General features: G+C 44.5%; 2 protein-coding genes across 2 annotated transcripts; both read right to left on the reverse strand.

Annotated features, from left to right (window-relative positions):
• Positions 1–3,472: 3,472 nt before the first annotated feature.
• On the reverse strand, positions 3,473–8,134 carry LOC133019679 (deoxycytidine kinase 2-like). The gene is made up of 7 exons (XM_061086238.1): positions 8,109–8,134; positions 5,884–6,067; positions 4,923–5,032; positions 4,409–4,556; positions 3,955–4,055; positions 3,609–3,708; positions 3,473–3,528 (listed from the first exon to the last, which is right to left on the reverse strand). The coding sequence occupies exons 1-7, from the start codon at positions 8,132–8,134 to the stop codon at positions 3,502–3,504; spliced, it is 696 nt and encodes a 231-aa protein (XP_060942221.1). The 3' UTR covers positions 3,473–3,501.
• oatx (organic anion transporter X) lies at positions 7,729–15,863 on the reverse strand. Its single transcript, XM_061086239.1, has 15 exons — positions 15,837–15,863; positions 14,027–14,191; positions 13,873–13,946; positions 12,978–13,107; positions 12,762–12,865; positions 12,522–12,676; positions 12,264–12,432; positions 12,038–12,161; positions 11,831–11,946; positions 11,148–11,202; positions 10,844–11,003; positions 9,329–9,437; positions 9,073–9,151; positions 8,622–8,749; positions 7,729–8,403 (listed from the first exon to the last, which is right to left on the reverse strand). Exons 1-15 carry the CDS (start codon positions 15,861–15,863, stop codon positions 8,241–8,243), a joined length of 1,758 nt encoding a protein of 585 aa, XP_060942222.1. The 3' UTR covers positions 7,729–8,240.
• Positions 15,864–16,875: the final 1,012 nt, after the last annotated feature.

Below are 16,875 nucleotides of genomic sequence, written 5' to 3' on the forward strand. Positions count from 1 at the left end.
GTGACTGCAGTGGACGAGAGGAGACCTTGTAACCTGATTGACCCTCTGTCTCTCTCTTTTTGTTTTTCTTGGCTCAGCTCATTCAGTGTTCAGTTAATGCAGGTGACATGGGTAGAAGGCCTGATGGGACAGATGGCGTTCTGTCATCGTGATGCTAGAATTCTGAGGTTCATGTAAAACACGTTGAATAATCAATAACTTCCTGTTGGAGGGGCGGAGTTAATAATCACCTCCTAAACAACGATTCGTGTGACGCAGTCAAAGAATATAAGTGTAGATATTGCAGTTCCCATCAAAACTGAACACGTCAGTATTTGATTCAAGCACTGTTTCAGAAACAAGGCAACTCTCAATTAAAGGATTTCACTCAAGCAGCAAAGATTTTATAAATAAGTTTATCAGAAAAATTCAAACACAACAATGACATGAAAGTAAAACATATTCTTGTGGGTTATTTGTGAGGATATTAACTGATCGTACCTTTGACATCGAGACTGTGGAACTTGTTCTCGTTCAGTCTGATCAGAAACGGAAACGTCCTCTGAAGAGGATGTTGATCAAACTTATACAGGACTTTTGAATTCATAACCTGATTCGGAAAAACACTTTATTCACAGGTGTAATTATTGAAAAGTCAATGGATGGAAGAAATAACTTTTTGCTAAATGTCTTCAATGCACCACAGACTGGACTTCATGCTGATTGAATGATTTTTTTTTTTTTTTATTTGTGGTTGTTGTTTACTCCTTCATACTGTAAACTTTGATATGTAAATAGATGTTTATGGTTTGTACTTGTAACCATTGTTCTACATAAGATCAGTTCCTGTTGATTGGGTTAGGGTTAATAATCACTTCCAGGCTAAGAGGCGGGGTTACAGGGTTCCACTGAGTTCAGGTTCCGCTCGACTCGCTCTTGGGGATAAAAAATAACTTCAGTTTATGAAACATTAACGAGATCAGATGAACGATCGACCTTCTGTCCTTCTTCGTCTTCACCTCATGTCATGCTCGTCTCCATCGTCCAATCACACGCTGTAAAAACAGACAATCAAGATTCTCCCAGTTGTTGATCATCAATGATCGAAATGTCGCAGTATCTTTAAGGCATGAGGCCAAAGGGAATGAAGGCTATGAGGACACCGTCTTGTCCGTCCTGTCCGTCTCATTCTTCGGGTTTGTCTCGTCCATCTTGTCTGTCTTTTGGTCTATTTATTCGAAAAGCTGCCGTGATTGGCTGAGCCAGCGATAACCACGCCTTCTCGTGTTGGAACGCTTGTTCACAACACACTGAGCGTCCCCTCGTTCGTAATATTACATTACATTACATTACATTACATTACATTACATTACATTTCATTTAGCTGACGCTATGTTATAACATGATATACCAGAGAATACTACTCAGTCTCAGACCCTTTGCTGCTGTCTACTTGGGGTCAATAATATGTTCCTGCAATACTGGAGGCTGCAGTTTCAGGACCACAATTAGGCGATATGGTTTTTGTAACAGCGCCACCTAGTGAATTGGATGACCGGCTGCAGTTTCAGGGGCCGGTGTATTCCTGCAGAACTCGACTGTGGGGTCCGGTGCCGGCGCCGCTCTCAGGTCAGAAATAACAAAGGACTGATTCACAGCAGTTGACACTCGTGACAACAGTAAGTGACTGATTTGCATTATTCGTTAAAAGTTTGAATGCATCAGTCTTGCCTGTTTTCACATTTAAAATATCTCCTGTTATCAATAAGTGACTAAATCACACCGATAACCAAATGCTACACATGTGGCTATTTGTTGTTTATTAGGTGGCTAGTGTTAACTTCTACAATGAAGATAACTGTTTATACTTACTATTGTTGAGAGTTTAAATCTGTGATTCTTTCTTTGTTTGAGGACTCGGGCAGCAGCGTTTTGAATAAGCTGCAGTTTAAGAGAAAAAATGGTAAATGGTTTTGTATTTATAAAGCTTTTCTAGTCTTGATGACTCAAAGCGCTTTACAGTACAGTTTTACATTCACCCATTCACACACACATTCATACAGTGCATCTAATTGCAGCACTTTGTTATTCTATAGGGGGGGGGGCATTCGGTGTTTAGCATCTTGCCCAAGGACAAGGAGGTTCACCTGGGCACTGTGCACCCTAGAGGACAGAGAGGACACATCTCAGAATCAGAATTATTTTATTTGCCAAGTATATTTGCACATACAGGAAATTGCCTTGATGTGGTTGGTGCACTGTACATAAATAACAATCAGACATTAAACAACAATATAAAACAACCATATATACAGTAGGAGAGTTATGAGCACGTGCACTGCTAAGGTGCAGAGATTTTCTGGAATAGGTGGTGACCGGGACTTAAAACAAATCAGAGACTTCAGATGTCTCTCTCTCCTCAACACCCATTGGAAGCATGTAGGACACGTGTAGATGTATCCATGTGTCCATTGTACACTTGTCTAGTGTTCTTTAAATGATCGAATCATCTGAAGTTCAACCTGTAGAGTTCACACAAATATTCATTAACAAGGAAAACAACTGTGTGTGTCTTTGTGTGTAAAAGATGTTGTAACTCTGGTGACTTGTTAACTGAGGTTAAACTAAGTTAACCTCTTAGTAACTGAACAGATCATAAATATATTTCTGGATCTGTATCGTCCCCTGGTGGCTGACTGCAGTATAAATCATAAACCCCACCTACTCCATATTAGCAGTTATAAAAATAGGCTGGGACATCATTATCGTGGAGTAGAGCCGAGGTAACGAGGTCCCGCCCTTAAACACTCTTGATGAATTGGGAGTCAGTCTCTGTTTTTATATCATAGAAAAAAAGAACAAAAACCAAACTGATCAGAAACATGAATAGGTTAACTGGAAGGAGGCGCTTGCTGTCATCTATAAAGTCGCCCTAAAGTGTACATCTTTTCATGTAGGTAATTTTATGACAATTAAAGTACTTTCATTCACTATTTTCCACCCCTCCGTCTGTAGAGTTGTACTTTCATGGTACTGAGTGTGTGTGTGTGTGTGTGTGGGGGGGGGGCGTCTAACATGGGACACAAACATGAAGAAGCTAAAACAAATGTCTCTGGTTAAGAAGTGCTGACACACACGATGAAGACACAAAGATGTGAAGAGAGTAAGTGGAGATCAGAGCTGACGTGTCAGGTGATGTAAACATGATCACATGACCTCTGAGGTAACAGGTAACTTCCTGTGTGTGTCTGCCCCCCCCCCCCCGGCTGCGCCACCTCTCACCTGAACCATGAGGAGGATCTGATGCTGAACGGGTCTCTGAGGAAACCTGCTGACATGTAGGTTTAGGTATTACTCTGTTTTACTGTAATACTGTGTAATGTAATACTCTGTGTGTTGTAGTATTCTGTCACTGTAGTTGTAAACTTTTAAAATAAAGTATGAAATGAAAAGTGAAACCAGTGTGACATCTTTATTCAACTGTATTCAACTCCCATCCTGAGCTGTGATTGGTGGATGATTCTACAGCGTGGTGAGGAAGTCTCTGACCTGCAGCAGCAAACACACAAGTTACAAATCACAAATAAAACAGTTTCAGCAGAAAAATATACAACAAAATTGAAATAAACCTTGTCGATGAGGACTTCCTGTTTGATTCGATTATTCTTGAAATCGTCATCAACATCCAGAGTCAGAACAGGAAGATGGTTCAGATAGTCAAAGTCCAACCTGAGCACACACACACACACACACACACACACACACACACACACACACACACACACACACACACACACACACACACACACACTCACACACACACACACACACACACACACACACACACACACACACACACTCACACACACACACACACACACACACACACACACACACACACACACACACACACGATCAATGACCTGATCAGTGATTGTTACGGTGAGAGTAGGCGTGTCTTTGGCGTGGAGTTACCTGAGGCTCCTGTGGTGAAGCCACGCCTCGTGTTCCAGATACTCAAGAGGAAGTCCCGCCTCCTCCTCACGGCCGCGCTGGAGCAACCTCTGCATACAGCACTGAAATATAAAGACTAATACTCAGGATCCTGAAGACAGCGCTGAAATATACAGACTAATACTCAGGATTCTGAAGACAGTGCTGAAATATACAGACTAATAGTCAGGATCCTGAAGACAGCGCTGAAATATACAGACTAATACTCAGGACCCTGAAGACAGCGCTGAAATATACAGACTAATACTCAGGACCCTGAAGACAGCGCTGAAATATACAGACTAATACTCAGGACCCTGAAGACAGCGCTGAAATATACAGACTAATACTCAGGACCCTGAAGACAGCTCTGAAGTATACAGACTTATAGTAGTAGCAATGAAAGGATGAGCAACATCAGCATTAGCATTAGCACCTGTGGCTGTGCTCTCAGGTAGATGATGGCGTCCAGGTGGATCTCAGGTGTGAACTGCTTCAGTAACCAGGTGTGCCAGTCCTGATACACACTCCACTCCGTGTCCGACAGGTCTCCACACTCAAACAGGTTGGATGCAAACACGTACCTGTACACAGAGTAATCTATTACCTGTGCGCAATGATCATTACCTATAGTAATCCGTTTCCTGTAGTCATCAGTTACCTGTAGTAATCAGTTACCTGTAGTCATCAGTTACCTGTAGTAATCAGTTACCTGTAGTCATCAGTTACCTGTAGTAATCAGTTACCTGTAGTCATCAGTTACCTGTAGTCATCAGTTACCTGTAGTAATCAGTTTCCTGTAGTCATCAGTTACCTGTAGTAATCAGTTACCTGTAGTCATCAGTGACCTGTAGTCATCAGTTACCTGTAGTCATCAGTGACCTGTAATAATCAGTTTCCTGTAGTAATCAGTTACCTGTAGTCATCAGTTACCTGTAGTAATCAGTTACCTGTCCGAGTAGACGGAGCACTCGTAGAAACGAACTGGTTTTTCACTTTGTTGAAGTTTGATCGACGGCGACTGAAGCTGAGAACGAACTCTGCTGAGACAGGCATAACTCTGAGAAACAGACAGATGGAGAGAGAGACAGACAGGTGGAGAGAGAGACAGACGATGGAGAGAGAGACAGACAGGTGGGGAGAGAGACAGTCGGGTGGAGAGAGAGACAGACAGGTGGAGAGAGAGACAGACAGGTGGAGAGAGAGACAGAGAGGTGGAGAGAGACAGACAGGTGGGGAGAGAGACAGACAGGTGGAGAGAGAGACAGACAGGTGGAGAGAGAGACAGACAGGTGGAGAGAGAGACAGACAGGTGGAGAGAGAGACAGAGGGATGGAGAGAGAGACAGACAGGTGGAGAGAGAGACAGAGGGATGGAGAGAGAGACAGACAGGTGGAGAGAGAGACAGACGATGGAGAGAGAGACAGACGATGGAGAGAGAGACAGACAGGTGGGGAGAGAGAGAGTCGGGTGGAGAGAAAGACAGACAGGTGGAGAGAGAGACAGACGATGGAGAGAGAGACAGACGATGAAGAGAGAGACAGACGATGGAGAGAGAGACAGACGATGGAGAGAGAGACAGACAGGTGGGGAGAGAGACAGTCGGGTGGAGAGAGCGACAGACAGGTGGGAAAAGAGACAGACAGGTGGGGAGAGAGGCAGACAGGTGGAGAGAGAGACAGACAGGTGGAGAGAGAGACAGATTTGTTTGGCTTTGACTTTTGCCAGCGTTCGAAACGATGCTAATTAGCGAGCTAATGCTCGTGCAATAGATAGGAATCTGGAAGCAGACCGCGTGCTTCCACATTCTCACCTAATCCCATTCATTTTTCCCCCCCATTTTTCTATCTAAAATTACTTTTGATATTGGAATTGACAACTGCAGATTCTCTCTACTAAACAGTATGTTACTGAGGAGATCCCGATGCCCATGCTGGAACTCCGGTCAGAAGAGAACCATGGGTGCCCGTCGGGACTCCAGCCCGAGGAGAATGCCGTGGTCATGCCGGAAACAGAGTCCGAGGACAACCGAAGGAACATGCTGGTTTCCCTGTTCGATGCGACCCTCAGGTGGATGCGGGAATGGCCCGAATACCTCGTGGTGCGCACAACCGAATTTTGGTCTTTTTTGGTCTGTTTATAACTTTTGTTTTTGCAATCTATACTATAAAACCCAAAATTATCTCTTTGGGTTTTTAACCAATTAAAAAATCAGACAAAAAACGAATGCATAATTAATGCCAACAGAAATGACACATTTTAAAAACAGTCGTTAAAACTAGAATTAAAATCCCACCCAAAATTAACACTGATTGAATCCAGAGCCCTATCGTCGAGTGGTGTTGATTTTGAATGGTTCGGCCTGCCCACCTAGTGGATGAAGCGGGGAGTCCTAACTCTGCCTGATGATGAACCTACACCACCGGCCCCCCCACCCTCCCCCAATCCACACCACTTCCAACCACCCTTCCTACCCTACTGTCCAACCCCTCGACTCCTCCATCCCCCCCGTCGCGGCAGCTCCTTCTCCCCCCACCAACCTACACCACCGGGGAATGTCCACAGGAAAAAAGTGTTGGTTGTGCTGCCGAACAGACTTGAGGGTCAGGCGCCTGAATCCAGACGCTCTGGTACCTCCACTGGACGTAGATGTAGTCACTGTTGTGTTCTATCATAGGTATGTTCGATGGATTGCCGTGAGGTCTTTTACTGTTTTTGACGACAGAGGTTTTTAGCACAGGAAAAGTTGAATCAACCTTGCGTGTTCTAAAGCAATAAAATTTTTGCAAAAGTCCTTTGCTGGTCATTATTGCCGCCTCGTAGCTATACTTGCGGTAGCTTCCAGGATCTAGAAGGCTCCGCCATTCCACATTCTCGCCAGTGAAAAGGTTAGACTTGGGGCAGCTTCCAGATTATGGATGCTTCCAAAATCGGTACTTCCAAATTATGAAGTACAGACTTTGGAAGCATTCCATATTCTCGCTAGTTGTCCATAATTTGGAAGAGATTAGACTTGGGGCAGCTTCCAGATTACGGAAGATTCCACATTCCACATTCCCGCCAGTGGAATTGGTTAGACTTGGGGCAGCTTCCAGATTATGGACAGTCCGGACTTGGAAGTGCGTCTTTTGGAAGCATTCCATATTCTCGCTTATTAGTATGTAACTTGGAAGCATTCCATATTCTCGCTTATTAGTACGTAACTTGGAAGCATTCCATATTCTCGCCTGTTATTACGTAACTTGGAAGCATTCCATATTCTCGCTAGTTGTCCATAATTTGGAAGAAATTAGACTTGGGGCAGCTTCCAGATTATGGACAGTCTGGACTTGGAAGTGCGTCTTTTGGAAGCATTCCACAGAATGGATATTTGTTCCATGCGCCACCTGGTGTTTGTGAAAAATGGGATTTTGCACTTTCGTCGTCGGATCCGGGCGAGCTTGGTGTCAAAAAATCGAGCGTGGCGCGTTGGTAATTTAGGTGCATTTTGCATAATTTTCTGAGGCCTGTGGGCGGAGCTAAAGGGCCATAACATAATATGGAATTTGGCGCCTGGTAAGGGTCAGGGTTTGGGTCCCTGATGCCTCAGAGTCAAGGCCACTGAGCTTTAGAACAGTCTGTGTTCATCACAATGAAAAGAACCTCTGACCTTCACCATGAACTTTATTTCAGCCCAAAGGAATAACAACAACAATCAGATTGATAATACACATTTTATTGATTATTAATCAGTATTAGTATTTCTACATAGTTTTTTTGACATGTTATTGCAATTTTCTGGCGACGTAATAATCGATAATCAATCATCTGACTCATCACATGTTGACTCTGAACCGTCCTCCTTCATCACGGGCTCGTCTTTATGATTACAGCTTTGTGATTGGTTGAGATTCAGTCCTTCTATCCATTGGTCAGGGTCTAGTCCTGGTCTGAGGAAGTAAAGTCCAGGTTTGTCGTTGCCGTAGTAATAGTTTCAACTGCGTCAGTATCTTTGTGTTGTCACGTCACAAAGGGAACATCAGAACCCTAACGTTCATCACCAGTTTAATAAAAAGGTTCAAATATTATGAAAACATTATCAGCATCAACTTTGAGTCTCGTAGTTATTGTTGTTAGCTAGGATCATTGTTTCCTACCAGCTGTGGATGTCTACAGTAACCATGGGGACAACTGCAATAATCTGAGATTGACATCTCCATGGTTACAGGAGCAGAGTGCTCCCTACTCTTCACTCCTGTTCTGACTCTGATGTGGCAGCATCTGATTGGTCAGAGCGCATTGAGGCCGGTCCCTTCTGTTTCCTTTCGCTCTTTTAATGTCACACCCTCCTTTGAGACCACGCCCCCACAGGATTTAGTGATCTTTTCAGAGGTCATGCCCTCTTGTAAGGACACGCCCTCTTGCTGTCGAGTTGCACGGCATTTTCCAGACCTTTAAAAACAAACAGTTATTCAGTAATTAATCCAGGGGGTGCTTAACAAATCTCAAAGTGTAACTAGTACAGCAACATGTTAGCATTAGCATCATTCTGGTTTAGGATATGTCATTGTGGAATGTTAATAAAGTGAATGTTGCTGAGAAGTTAACACTGCATTAAAGCTATTAAAGCTATCAAACAGACTAAAGCTAACTGTTAGCCATTAGCTTACCAATTCTCCTCCACATCCTGGATGGTGTCAGGCAGCGGGATGTTCAGAGTCTCTGGAAGGAAACAAGCGAATCCTCCAGCCAGCACGGCCGCGCCCCCGTACACCACGCTGGGCAGAGCCGGGAACACCTGGGAGATGAGGTGATCAGTGCTGTCAGTAGAAGGACCTCAGGTCTATAGAAGTGTGTCTCTAACAAGAACTCACTAAGCTAACAATAACTAATGCTTCAGTTGATGGATGGTTGTTTCTCACTGGCCCCTCAGATTATTGGACTTTAGTTTGTTTGAATATGAAAACATGAAGACAATGAATTCGTTAAAATAAATATGTTTCCAACAGAGACGATATTATTTATATTGAATATAGATTAGTAGCTATTGTTATAGCTATTGATTGATGGATTCAGGATGTGAGATTTTCAAAGAAACAATATTTGTGTCTGTGATGTCACCTCGTCCAGAAGGAGGACAGCGGGCGCTGCCATGCTGCCGATTCTCGCCATGGTGGAGACCAAACCCATCCCTGTCTGCCTGAAAACACACACACACACACACACACACACACACACACACACACACACACACACACACACACACACACACACACACACACAAGCACAGAGTGAGTTGTCAGAGTGTCAGGATTGGATCCAGCAGCTCCTCTCTCTGACCCATGCTTTGCTCAGGGGTGGGTGTTGTGTGTCTCACCTGATGACGGTGGGGTAGAGCTCGCCACTGTACAGGTAGGCGGTGGTGAAGGACGCCGAGGTTAAACCTTTACCAACACACGCAAAGGTTGTCCTGAGGACCTGCATGTCTGTGGGGGGGTCAAACAGTCTTCTCATGAGGTTTGTGTGAGTAATGTGTGTATACATGTCTATCTATAGTTATGAAGCAAATTTTAGTTCAATATCATCATTGTGAGGACATTTTGTCTGGTCTCACAAATTAAATTGTCTTTTTGAGGGTTAAGACTTGGTTTGGAGTTTACGCTTAAGTTCGAGTTAGGGTTAAGAATGCATTATGTCAATGAGTGTCCTTGCAACAATAGAGAGACAATCATGTGAGTGCGTGTGTGTGCGTGTGTGCGTGTGTGTGTTTGTGTGTCTGTGTGTATACATATGTGTGTGTGTGTGTGTGTGCGTGTGTGCGTGTGTGTGTTTGTGTGTCTGTGGGTGTATACATATAAATAATGAAATTAGTAAATGAAAACATCCGGGAGTGTAGGAGGGCAGAGCGCATGAACATGAAGGATGAACTGGGACAATACAACACATTTATTAACAAAGCGACAACAAGCAACTTTTCACAACTTATTTACACTCAACATTATCCCAACATTTTATTCATAACTGTGGATCAGCTGTTGAACCCAAAAGGTCCATGTAGCCCAGCTGAAAGCGATGCTGATTGTGAAGTGTTTTTTAACTTATGTTACTGAGGAAGTCGAGTCAATAAGAGCCTCTGTTAATGGCCTTGTCCCTGATTATTTAAAAACTGTGTGCGTAAACCCTCTTTTAAGAAAACCTGGTCTGGATCCCTGACCCGGGCATGCTGAGTTCCATCACTAACTGCCTCAGACTTTCCTTCAGCTGAACCGAACAAAACAGAGATTCTTATCATTGGGTCCCAGCACATGGCAAAACAAATACTGCTATCTGATGGTTCCCTATTTATCAATAGGGTTAGAATCTGGGAGTCAGGTCAAGTTTTTATCACCTGAGAAATACTTCTAAAATACAATCCATTCTTACTTTTAAAGACACAGAGACTCAGAGTCATACGAACCACTAAGCACGTTGGAACCTTGGCCAGAGGTCTCTTGTCTGTCCCGGAGGCCGGGGTGAAAGCTAAGGGGGACAGAGCATTTGCAGTCCGGGCCCCGAGGCTCTGGAAAAACTTGCCTGAAGAGTTCAGGTCAGCTTACTCAGTGAACTCTTTGAAGTCCCTCCTTAAAACACTCTTTTAAAGAAGAGCTTTTCCTTTTTTTACCTGAGTCTTAACTTTCTTTATAACTTTTACTGAGCATCTTACACAACACTTGTATTTATACACAAATGTATTTGATCTTTCTTCTAAACCTGATTTTTATGTCCTGTTTGTTTTTCTGCTGTCTTTGTAAAGCACTTTATAACATATGTTCTGAAAAGTGCTCTTTAAATAAAGATTATTATTATTATTTGTGTGTGTCTGTGTGTGTGTGTGTGTGTGTGTTCTAGTCACCTGTGGGGACAAAAATGTTGGCGAAGATGACGGCGCCCGATAGGAAGAGACACACGGCCTGAGAGACCCGCCTCCCAAAGTAACTGAGCATGCCCAGAGCAAACAACTTGGCGGGAAAATCCACGGCTGCAAAGATGATTTGCATCAGGTAGATATTCACCTGAAACAGCAACAAGCAATGGAGGCGCAGCTCAGTATAACAAGCCAATAGGAGGAGAGGAAGGGATCTTTATACTTGCAACACATTGTCAACCCCACATTACCATGGTAACCAACCACGCCCCAGAGTTGTCAGGTGACTCACCCCAAACTTCTGCAGGTCCATCGCCAAACCATAGTACGCAAAACTAGTGGCGAACCTGAAAGACAGACAAGTGGCAGACAGACAGCTGACAGATAAGGAAGAGGTCCGGTGTCACAGGGAATCAGGTGAGTTCAGAGGACCTGTTGGTTTTTATTTCTGCACCAATGGAAACAGATTAGAGCTGAGACACCAGCTGCTCTTCTACAGGACAGAGGTCTCGCCGTCTCGCTGGTCCTCAGTTGGTTTGGTTCTTCTTTACTGATTGGTTAATTAGAGTTTGATTTCAGTGGTCGTGGGCGTGGTCATTAATACAGCTGTCTCACCCGTGAGCATACAAAGCACCGCATTTATCCTTAACACAGTGTGCCCTGGACGTTGGGTGAGTACTGGTGCATACAGTTGAGTACAGGTACAGGTGAGACGGGTGAGTTTAGGTAGTATGGTGAGTACTGGTGTGTACAGGTAAGACAGTTGAGAGTACAGGTGAGTACTGGTGATTTCTGGCGAGTATCGTGAGCGCATCTAAGAACAGGTTAGAACACGTGAGTCAAGTGATTTCAGGTGATTGTAGTTAAGTCATGTGACTACAGATGTGTACATTAACAGGTGAGTACTGGTGAGTCAGTTGAGTACATGTGAGTACAGGTCAGAGCACGTGTGAACATTTGAGTCAGGGGACTTACCAGACGGCCATCAAACAGACGGAGATACGTCTCATCGTTCTGGTTCTCATGAGGTCGTACGCTGTAAACGTGGAACGACTCGACTCCATCTCTTTGATCATGTGTGAGTGCAGAACCTGCAGGTCACATGGTACAGATGTCAGCTGCTAAGTGGATCATACACATTGGATAATACACATCTGTTACATGTGACAGACAGACAGGTACCTCCAGCGTTAACTTGTCAATAATCTCTGGTTTTCCGTTAATTCGAGCGACTCTGTGTAAACTCTTCAACGCCTCCTCAGACCGCCGGTTCAGAACCAACCAACGGGCTGACTCTGAGAACCACCTGACCAATCAGAGAGCAGACGTGTAAGAACCACCTGACCAATCAGAGAGCAGATATGTAAGAACCACCTGACCAATCAGAGAACAGAAAGTCTCCACTGACCAACTGTAGGCGAAGAACAGAAGGTATGGTGCAGAGGTGGCGACCTGCAGCTTCCTCCAGTCTCTCAACCAATGAGCGAGTCCCGCCAAGATCATTTGACCAAAGGTGAAGAAGAATGATGTGAGTGTCCCAACGAGTGTTCTCTCTTTGGTCGGAATCCACTCCACCTCTGAAGGACACACACCGATGATCACATCATCAGAAAAATTAGTAGACAAGTATGAAGATAGACAGACAGGTAGAGGGATAGACAGGTACTCAGTGAGACTCCATTGAGGATGATGCCGGACACCGCCATCCCGCTCAGAAATCTAAAAATACAGTAGGTGGTGTATGATGGAGAGAGGGCGGAGAAACCCCCCAGCACGCCCAGCTGCAGGTATGACCATATAAGGATAGATCGCCGCCCAAACCTGAGAGACAGAGAGACAGACAGATTTTAACTGACAGACGTACAGGTACGTGAGACAGGTTCATGCTTTCACAGGTATATCCCACCTGTCCGACAGGCCGCCAAAGATTATGGCTCCGGCCAAAACTCCGCCCATATAGATGGTCTGAATCATCTGCTTCAGAGGACGCAACGAACACACCAAGTCCCACTGAGACACAGACAGATTCAGACAGACAGGTTCAGAGAGACAGACATGTTCAGTGAAAGAGAGACAGACAGGTTCAGACAGACAGGGACTTAGAGACAGACGGGTCAGTTACCTCAGAGACGGTGGTTGCGAGGAACTCCGAGCGGTCGAACGTCCATCCGTCCACACACTCTTCTGTCTGTAGTTGGCTAACATTAGCTGAGTTGTTAACGGCTAACAGTTGCCACTGCGGCTCCACATACCTGAGCAGGTAGGAGGAACAGGAAGTGATGTCAATGGAGGAACAGGAGGTGATGATGTTAGGTGCGTTCGACTTAACATGATGCATGCTGGTCCTGACACAATGCATGCTAGTTAGAATGCTTGTCTGACTTCATCCAGCGCTGCAAAACGTCTCCAGGTCACATGACCTCAAAACATGGCGGCGGCAGACAGATGTGAGTTTCATCTCCTGTGTGTTTACACTTCGTCACTTTACACTATCGTTTAATTTCCTTTCATTGTCAGCGGAAATAAAGTTCTCAGTCAAATATTCATTTCATCTGCAGCAAAAAAGTGAAAAGCATTGAGGTGGTTGTTCTCGCCCTGCAGCCGCCGGCTGAGCACGCCCAACTCAAAGTGCGTCTGACCTGGAGACGGCGGCGGTCTGGAGCTCATCAGTAGAAGAAAAAACACGTTGTACTTCTCGTGTCACTTAGTCCATCGCTACTTTACCGACATTCAGCCGGTGGAAAATCTCACAATGAATTTTTAATATTTAGTTTACACTTTTATTTGAAAAGCTTGTTGAATGTCTAAAATTAGCAATAAACTTGTGACATATTCCAACCTAGCTTTGTCTCAAGGTCGAGCTGCTGCCTCCCCTCCTCACATATGATGGTATATATTGCTCAGTTAGTGACGATCGGTTGTAAACTACAACCGACTACTTGTTATGTATTATTGTGGGAAACGTATTATTGTGAACAACATGGGGATAAAACACGTCAGCGAGTGGTTCAGGTTACCTCCTGCAGCGGTCCAGTCTATTTCCTGAGGAGTCCAGAGGAATGAAAACCTTGAGCAACTGCTTCTCGTCCACCTGAAACAACCAATCACATTCACCACATCCTTCAGGTGACCTGGTGGTGAGATAGGTGACTTGGTGTCGAGACAGGTTACCTGGTAGTGAGACAGGTTAGAGAGGCTGTGATTGGCCGGCAGGTTGCAGTGGTGGGCGGGGATTCCAGAGACGAAGTTGTTGAGCAGGTTCTGACTCGCCATCAACAAACCAGGTAAACTGATGAGCGTCACATGGAGCCACTGGTACCTGCCGAACCCGCCCACCTCACCACGACGATGAGGGGGGGGGACACGTAAACATGTTACACACCTGAACCACACATGTGGTCCGTGTTCATCTCACAACTGTCACATCAGCTTCCTGATGGGGGCAGTGTTGAGTTAGAGCACAATGAATAATCCAACCACAGCTACTCTCTTGTACTTAACATACGTAGAGGGAGAGACAGAAAGAGAGACAGACAGACAGACAGAGAGAGAGAGAGAAAGAGAGAGAGAAAGAAAGAGAGAGAGACAGACAGAGAGGGAGAGAGAGACAGAAAGACACAGAGACAGAAAGAGAGACAGAAATAGAGACAGAGAGAGAGACAAAGAGAGAGAGAGAGAGAGAAAGAAAGAGAGACAGACAGACAGACAGACAGACAGACAGACAGACAGACAGACAGACAGACAGACAGACAGACAGACAGACAGACAGACAGACAGACAGACAGACAGACAGACAGACAGACAGACAGACAGACAGACAGACAGACAGAGAGAAAGAGAGAGAGAGACAGGAAGAAAGAAAGAAAGAGAGAGAGACAGACAGAGAGAGACAGAAAGAAAGAAAGAGAGAGAGACAGACAGAGAGGGAGAGAGAGACAGAAAGAGAGCGAGAGAGAGACAGAAAGAGAGAGAGAGACAGACATAGAGAGAGACAGAAAGAGAGACAGACAGACAGAGAGAAAGAGGGAGACAGAAAGAGAGACAGAGAGAGAGTGAGAGAGAGACACAGAAATAGAGACAGACAGAGATAGAGACAGATAGAGGGAGAGAGACAGAGAGAGAGACAGACAGAGAGAGGGAGACACATAGAGAGAGAGAGAACGAGAGAGACAGACAGAGAGAGAGGGAGACAGATAGAGAGAGAGACAGAGGAAGACAGACAGAGAGAGAGGGAGACAGATAGAGAGAGACAGAGAGAGACAGACAGATAGAGAGAGAGAGAACGAGAGAGACAGACAGATAGAGAGAGACAGATAGAGAGAGAGAGAACGAGAGAGACAGAGAGAGAGGGAGACAGATAGAGAGAGAGAGAACGAGAGAGACAGACAGAGAGAGAGGGAGACAGATAGAGAGAGAGACAGACAGAGACAGACAGAGAGAGGGAGACAGATAGAGAGAGACAGAGAGAGACAGAGAGATAGAGAGGGAGACAGATAGAAAAACAGAGAGACGGACAGATGAGAGTTGGTAAATTACTTTCCATGTCATTTAGCAGACGCCTTTATACAAAGCGAGTTACAATTAGTGCCTTCAACGTCTGTGGGGGGTTCAGTCTGTTGCCCAAGGACACTACGGCAGCCGGTGGGGATCGAAACCCGACCCTCCAGTTGGAGGTCGACCACTTTCCCCGTCTGCCATCGACTCCAGATAAAGTGTTTTTTACCTGGGCTCTTGCAAATCGAACGCTCCTGACATCACAGACGAGCTGATACTGTGATGTCATCAGTGATTGTTATGGTGTCATCAGTGACTGATAATGTGGTGACATCACTGTGACGTCAGAATGTTGATGCGTGATTTTTAAATGAAACATCAGGTTATTTTTCATCAGCCGATCAGTGATTGATGATAATTATTACTGGTCTGCAGTAATCAGATCTAAACCAAACAAGTAATCAGATTACATTAGTAGTACATTTACCTCGTCCAGCAGTTCAGCGAAGCCCATCGCTCTCGTTTGTATTTCACTAACTTTTCAAATATTTTTCAAAACTGTTTGTTCATATTTTTACGTCAACTGTAAAATGATAATAATAATAATGGATGTTTCAGAGCTTCACTTCACGTCAGAAAAAACCTGGAAACAAAATTTAGAAAAAAGGTTAAAGATTCATTTCAAATCTTGTCAAATCTACTTGTAAAACAGGTAGAACTCACACGTTCACAGGTAGAACTCACACGTTCACATGTAGAACTCACACTTTCACATGTAGAACATGTAGAGCTCACCATTCACATGTAGAACTCACACGTTCACATGTAGAACTCACACATTCACAAGTAGAACATGTAGAGCTCACGCATTCACATGTAGAACTCACATGTTCACATGTAGAACATGTAGAGCTCACGCATTCACATGTAGAGCTCACGCATTCACATGTAGAACTCACATGTTCACATGTAGAACATATAGAGCTCACGCATTCACATGTAGAACTCACATGTTCACATGTAGAACTCACACGTTCACATGTAGAACATGTAGAGCTCACGCATTCACATGTAGAACTCACATGTTCACATGTAGAACATGTAGAGCTCACGCATTCACATGTAGAACTCACATGTTCACATGTAGAACTCACACGTTCACATGTAGAACATGTAGAGCTCACGCATTCACATGTAGAACTCACACTTTCACATGTAGAACATGTAGAGCTCACGCATTCACATGTAGAACTCACATGTTCACATGTAGAACTCACACGTTCACATGTAGAACATGTAGAGCTCACGCATTCACATGTAGAACTCACATGTTCACATGTAGAACTCACACTTTCACATGTAGAACATGTAGAGCTCACATGTTCACATGTAGAACTCACACGTTCACATGTAGAACATGTAGAGCTCACGCATTCACATGTAGAACTCACACGTTCACATGTAGAACATGTAGAGCTCACGCATTTACATGTAGAACTCACAGGTTCACATGTAGAACTTACAAG

This window comes from Limanda limanda, chromosome 14, assembly GCF_963576545.1.
Source record: "Limanda limanda chromosome 14, fLimLim1.1, whole genome shotgun sequence".
Taxonomy (NCBI): Eukaryota; Metazoa; Chordata; class Actinopteri; order Pleuronectiformes; family Pleuronectidae; genus Limanda; species Limanda limanda.

Excerpts from the sequence above, each read along its gene's own strand:
- LOC133019679 (XM_061086238.1), bottom strand. The coding sequence starts at position 8,134 with ATGGTTACTGTAGACATCCACAGCTG. Across the intron at positions 5,033-5,883 it reads TGGGCATCGGGATCTCCTCA|AGTTATGCCTGTCTCAGCAG; the intron begins GTAACATACTGT and ends TCTGTTTCTCAG. Across the intron at positions 4,557-4,922 it reads TGCTCCGTCTACTCGGACAG|GTACGTGTTTGCATCCAACC; the intron begins GTAACTGATTAC and ends CTCTGTGTACAG.
- oatx (XM_061086239.1), bottom strand. The coding sequence starts at position 15,863 with ATGGGCTTCGCTGAACTGCTGGACGAG. Across the intron at positions 13,108-13,872 it reads AGACTGGACCGCTGCAGGAG|GTATGTGGAGCCGCAGTGGC; the intron begins GTAACCTGAACC and ends CTACCTGCTCAG. Across the intron at positions 11,203-11,830 it reads GTCTGTTTGATGGCCGTCTG|GTTCGCCACTAGTTTTGCGT; the intron begins GTAAGTCCCCTG and ends TCTGTCTTTCAG.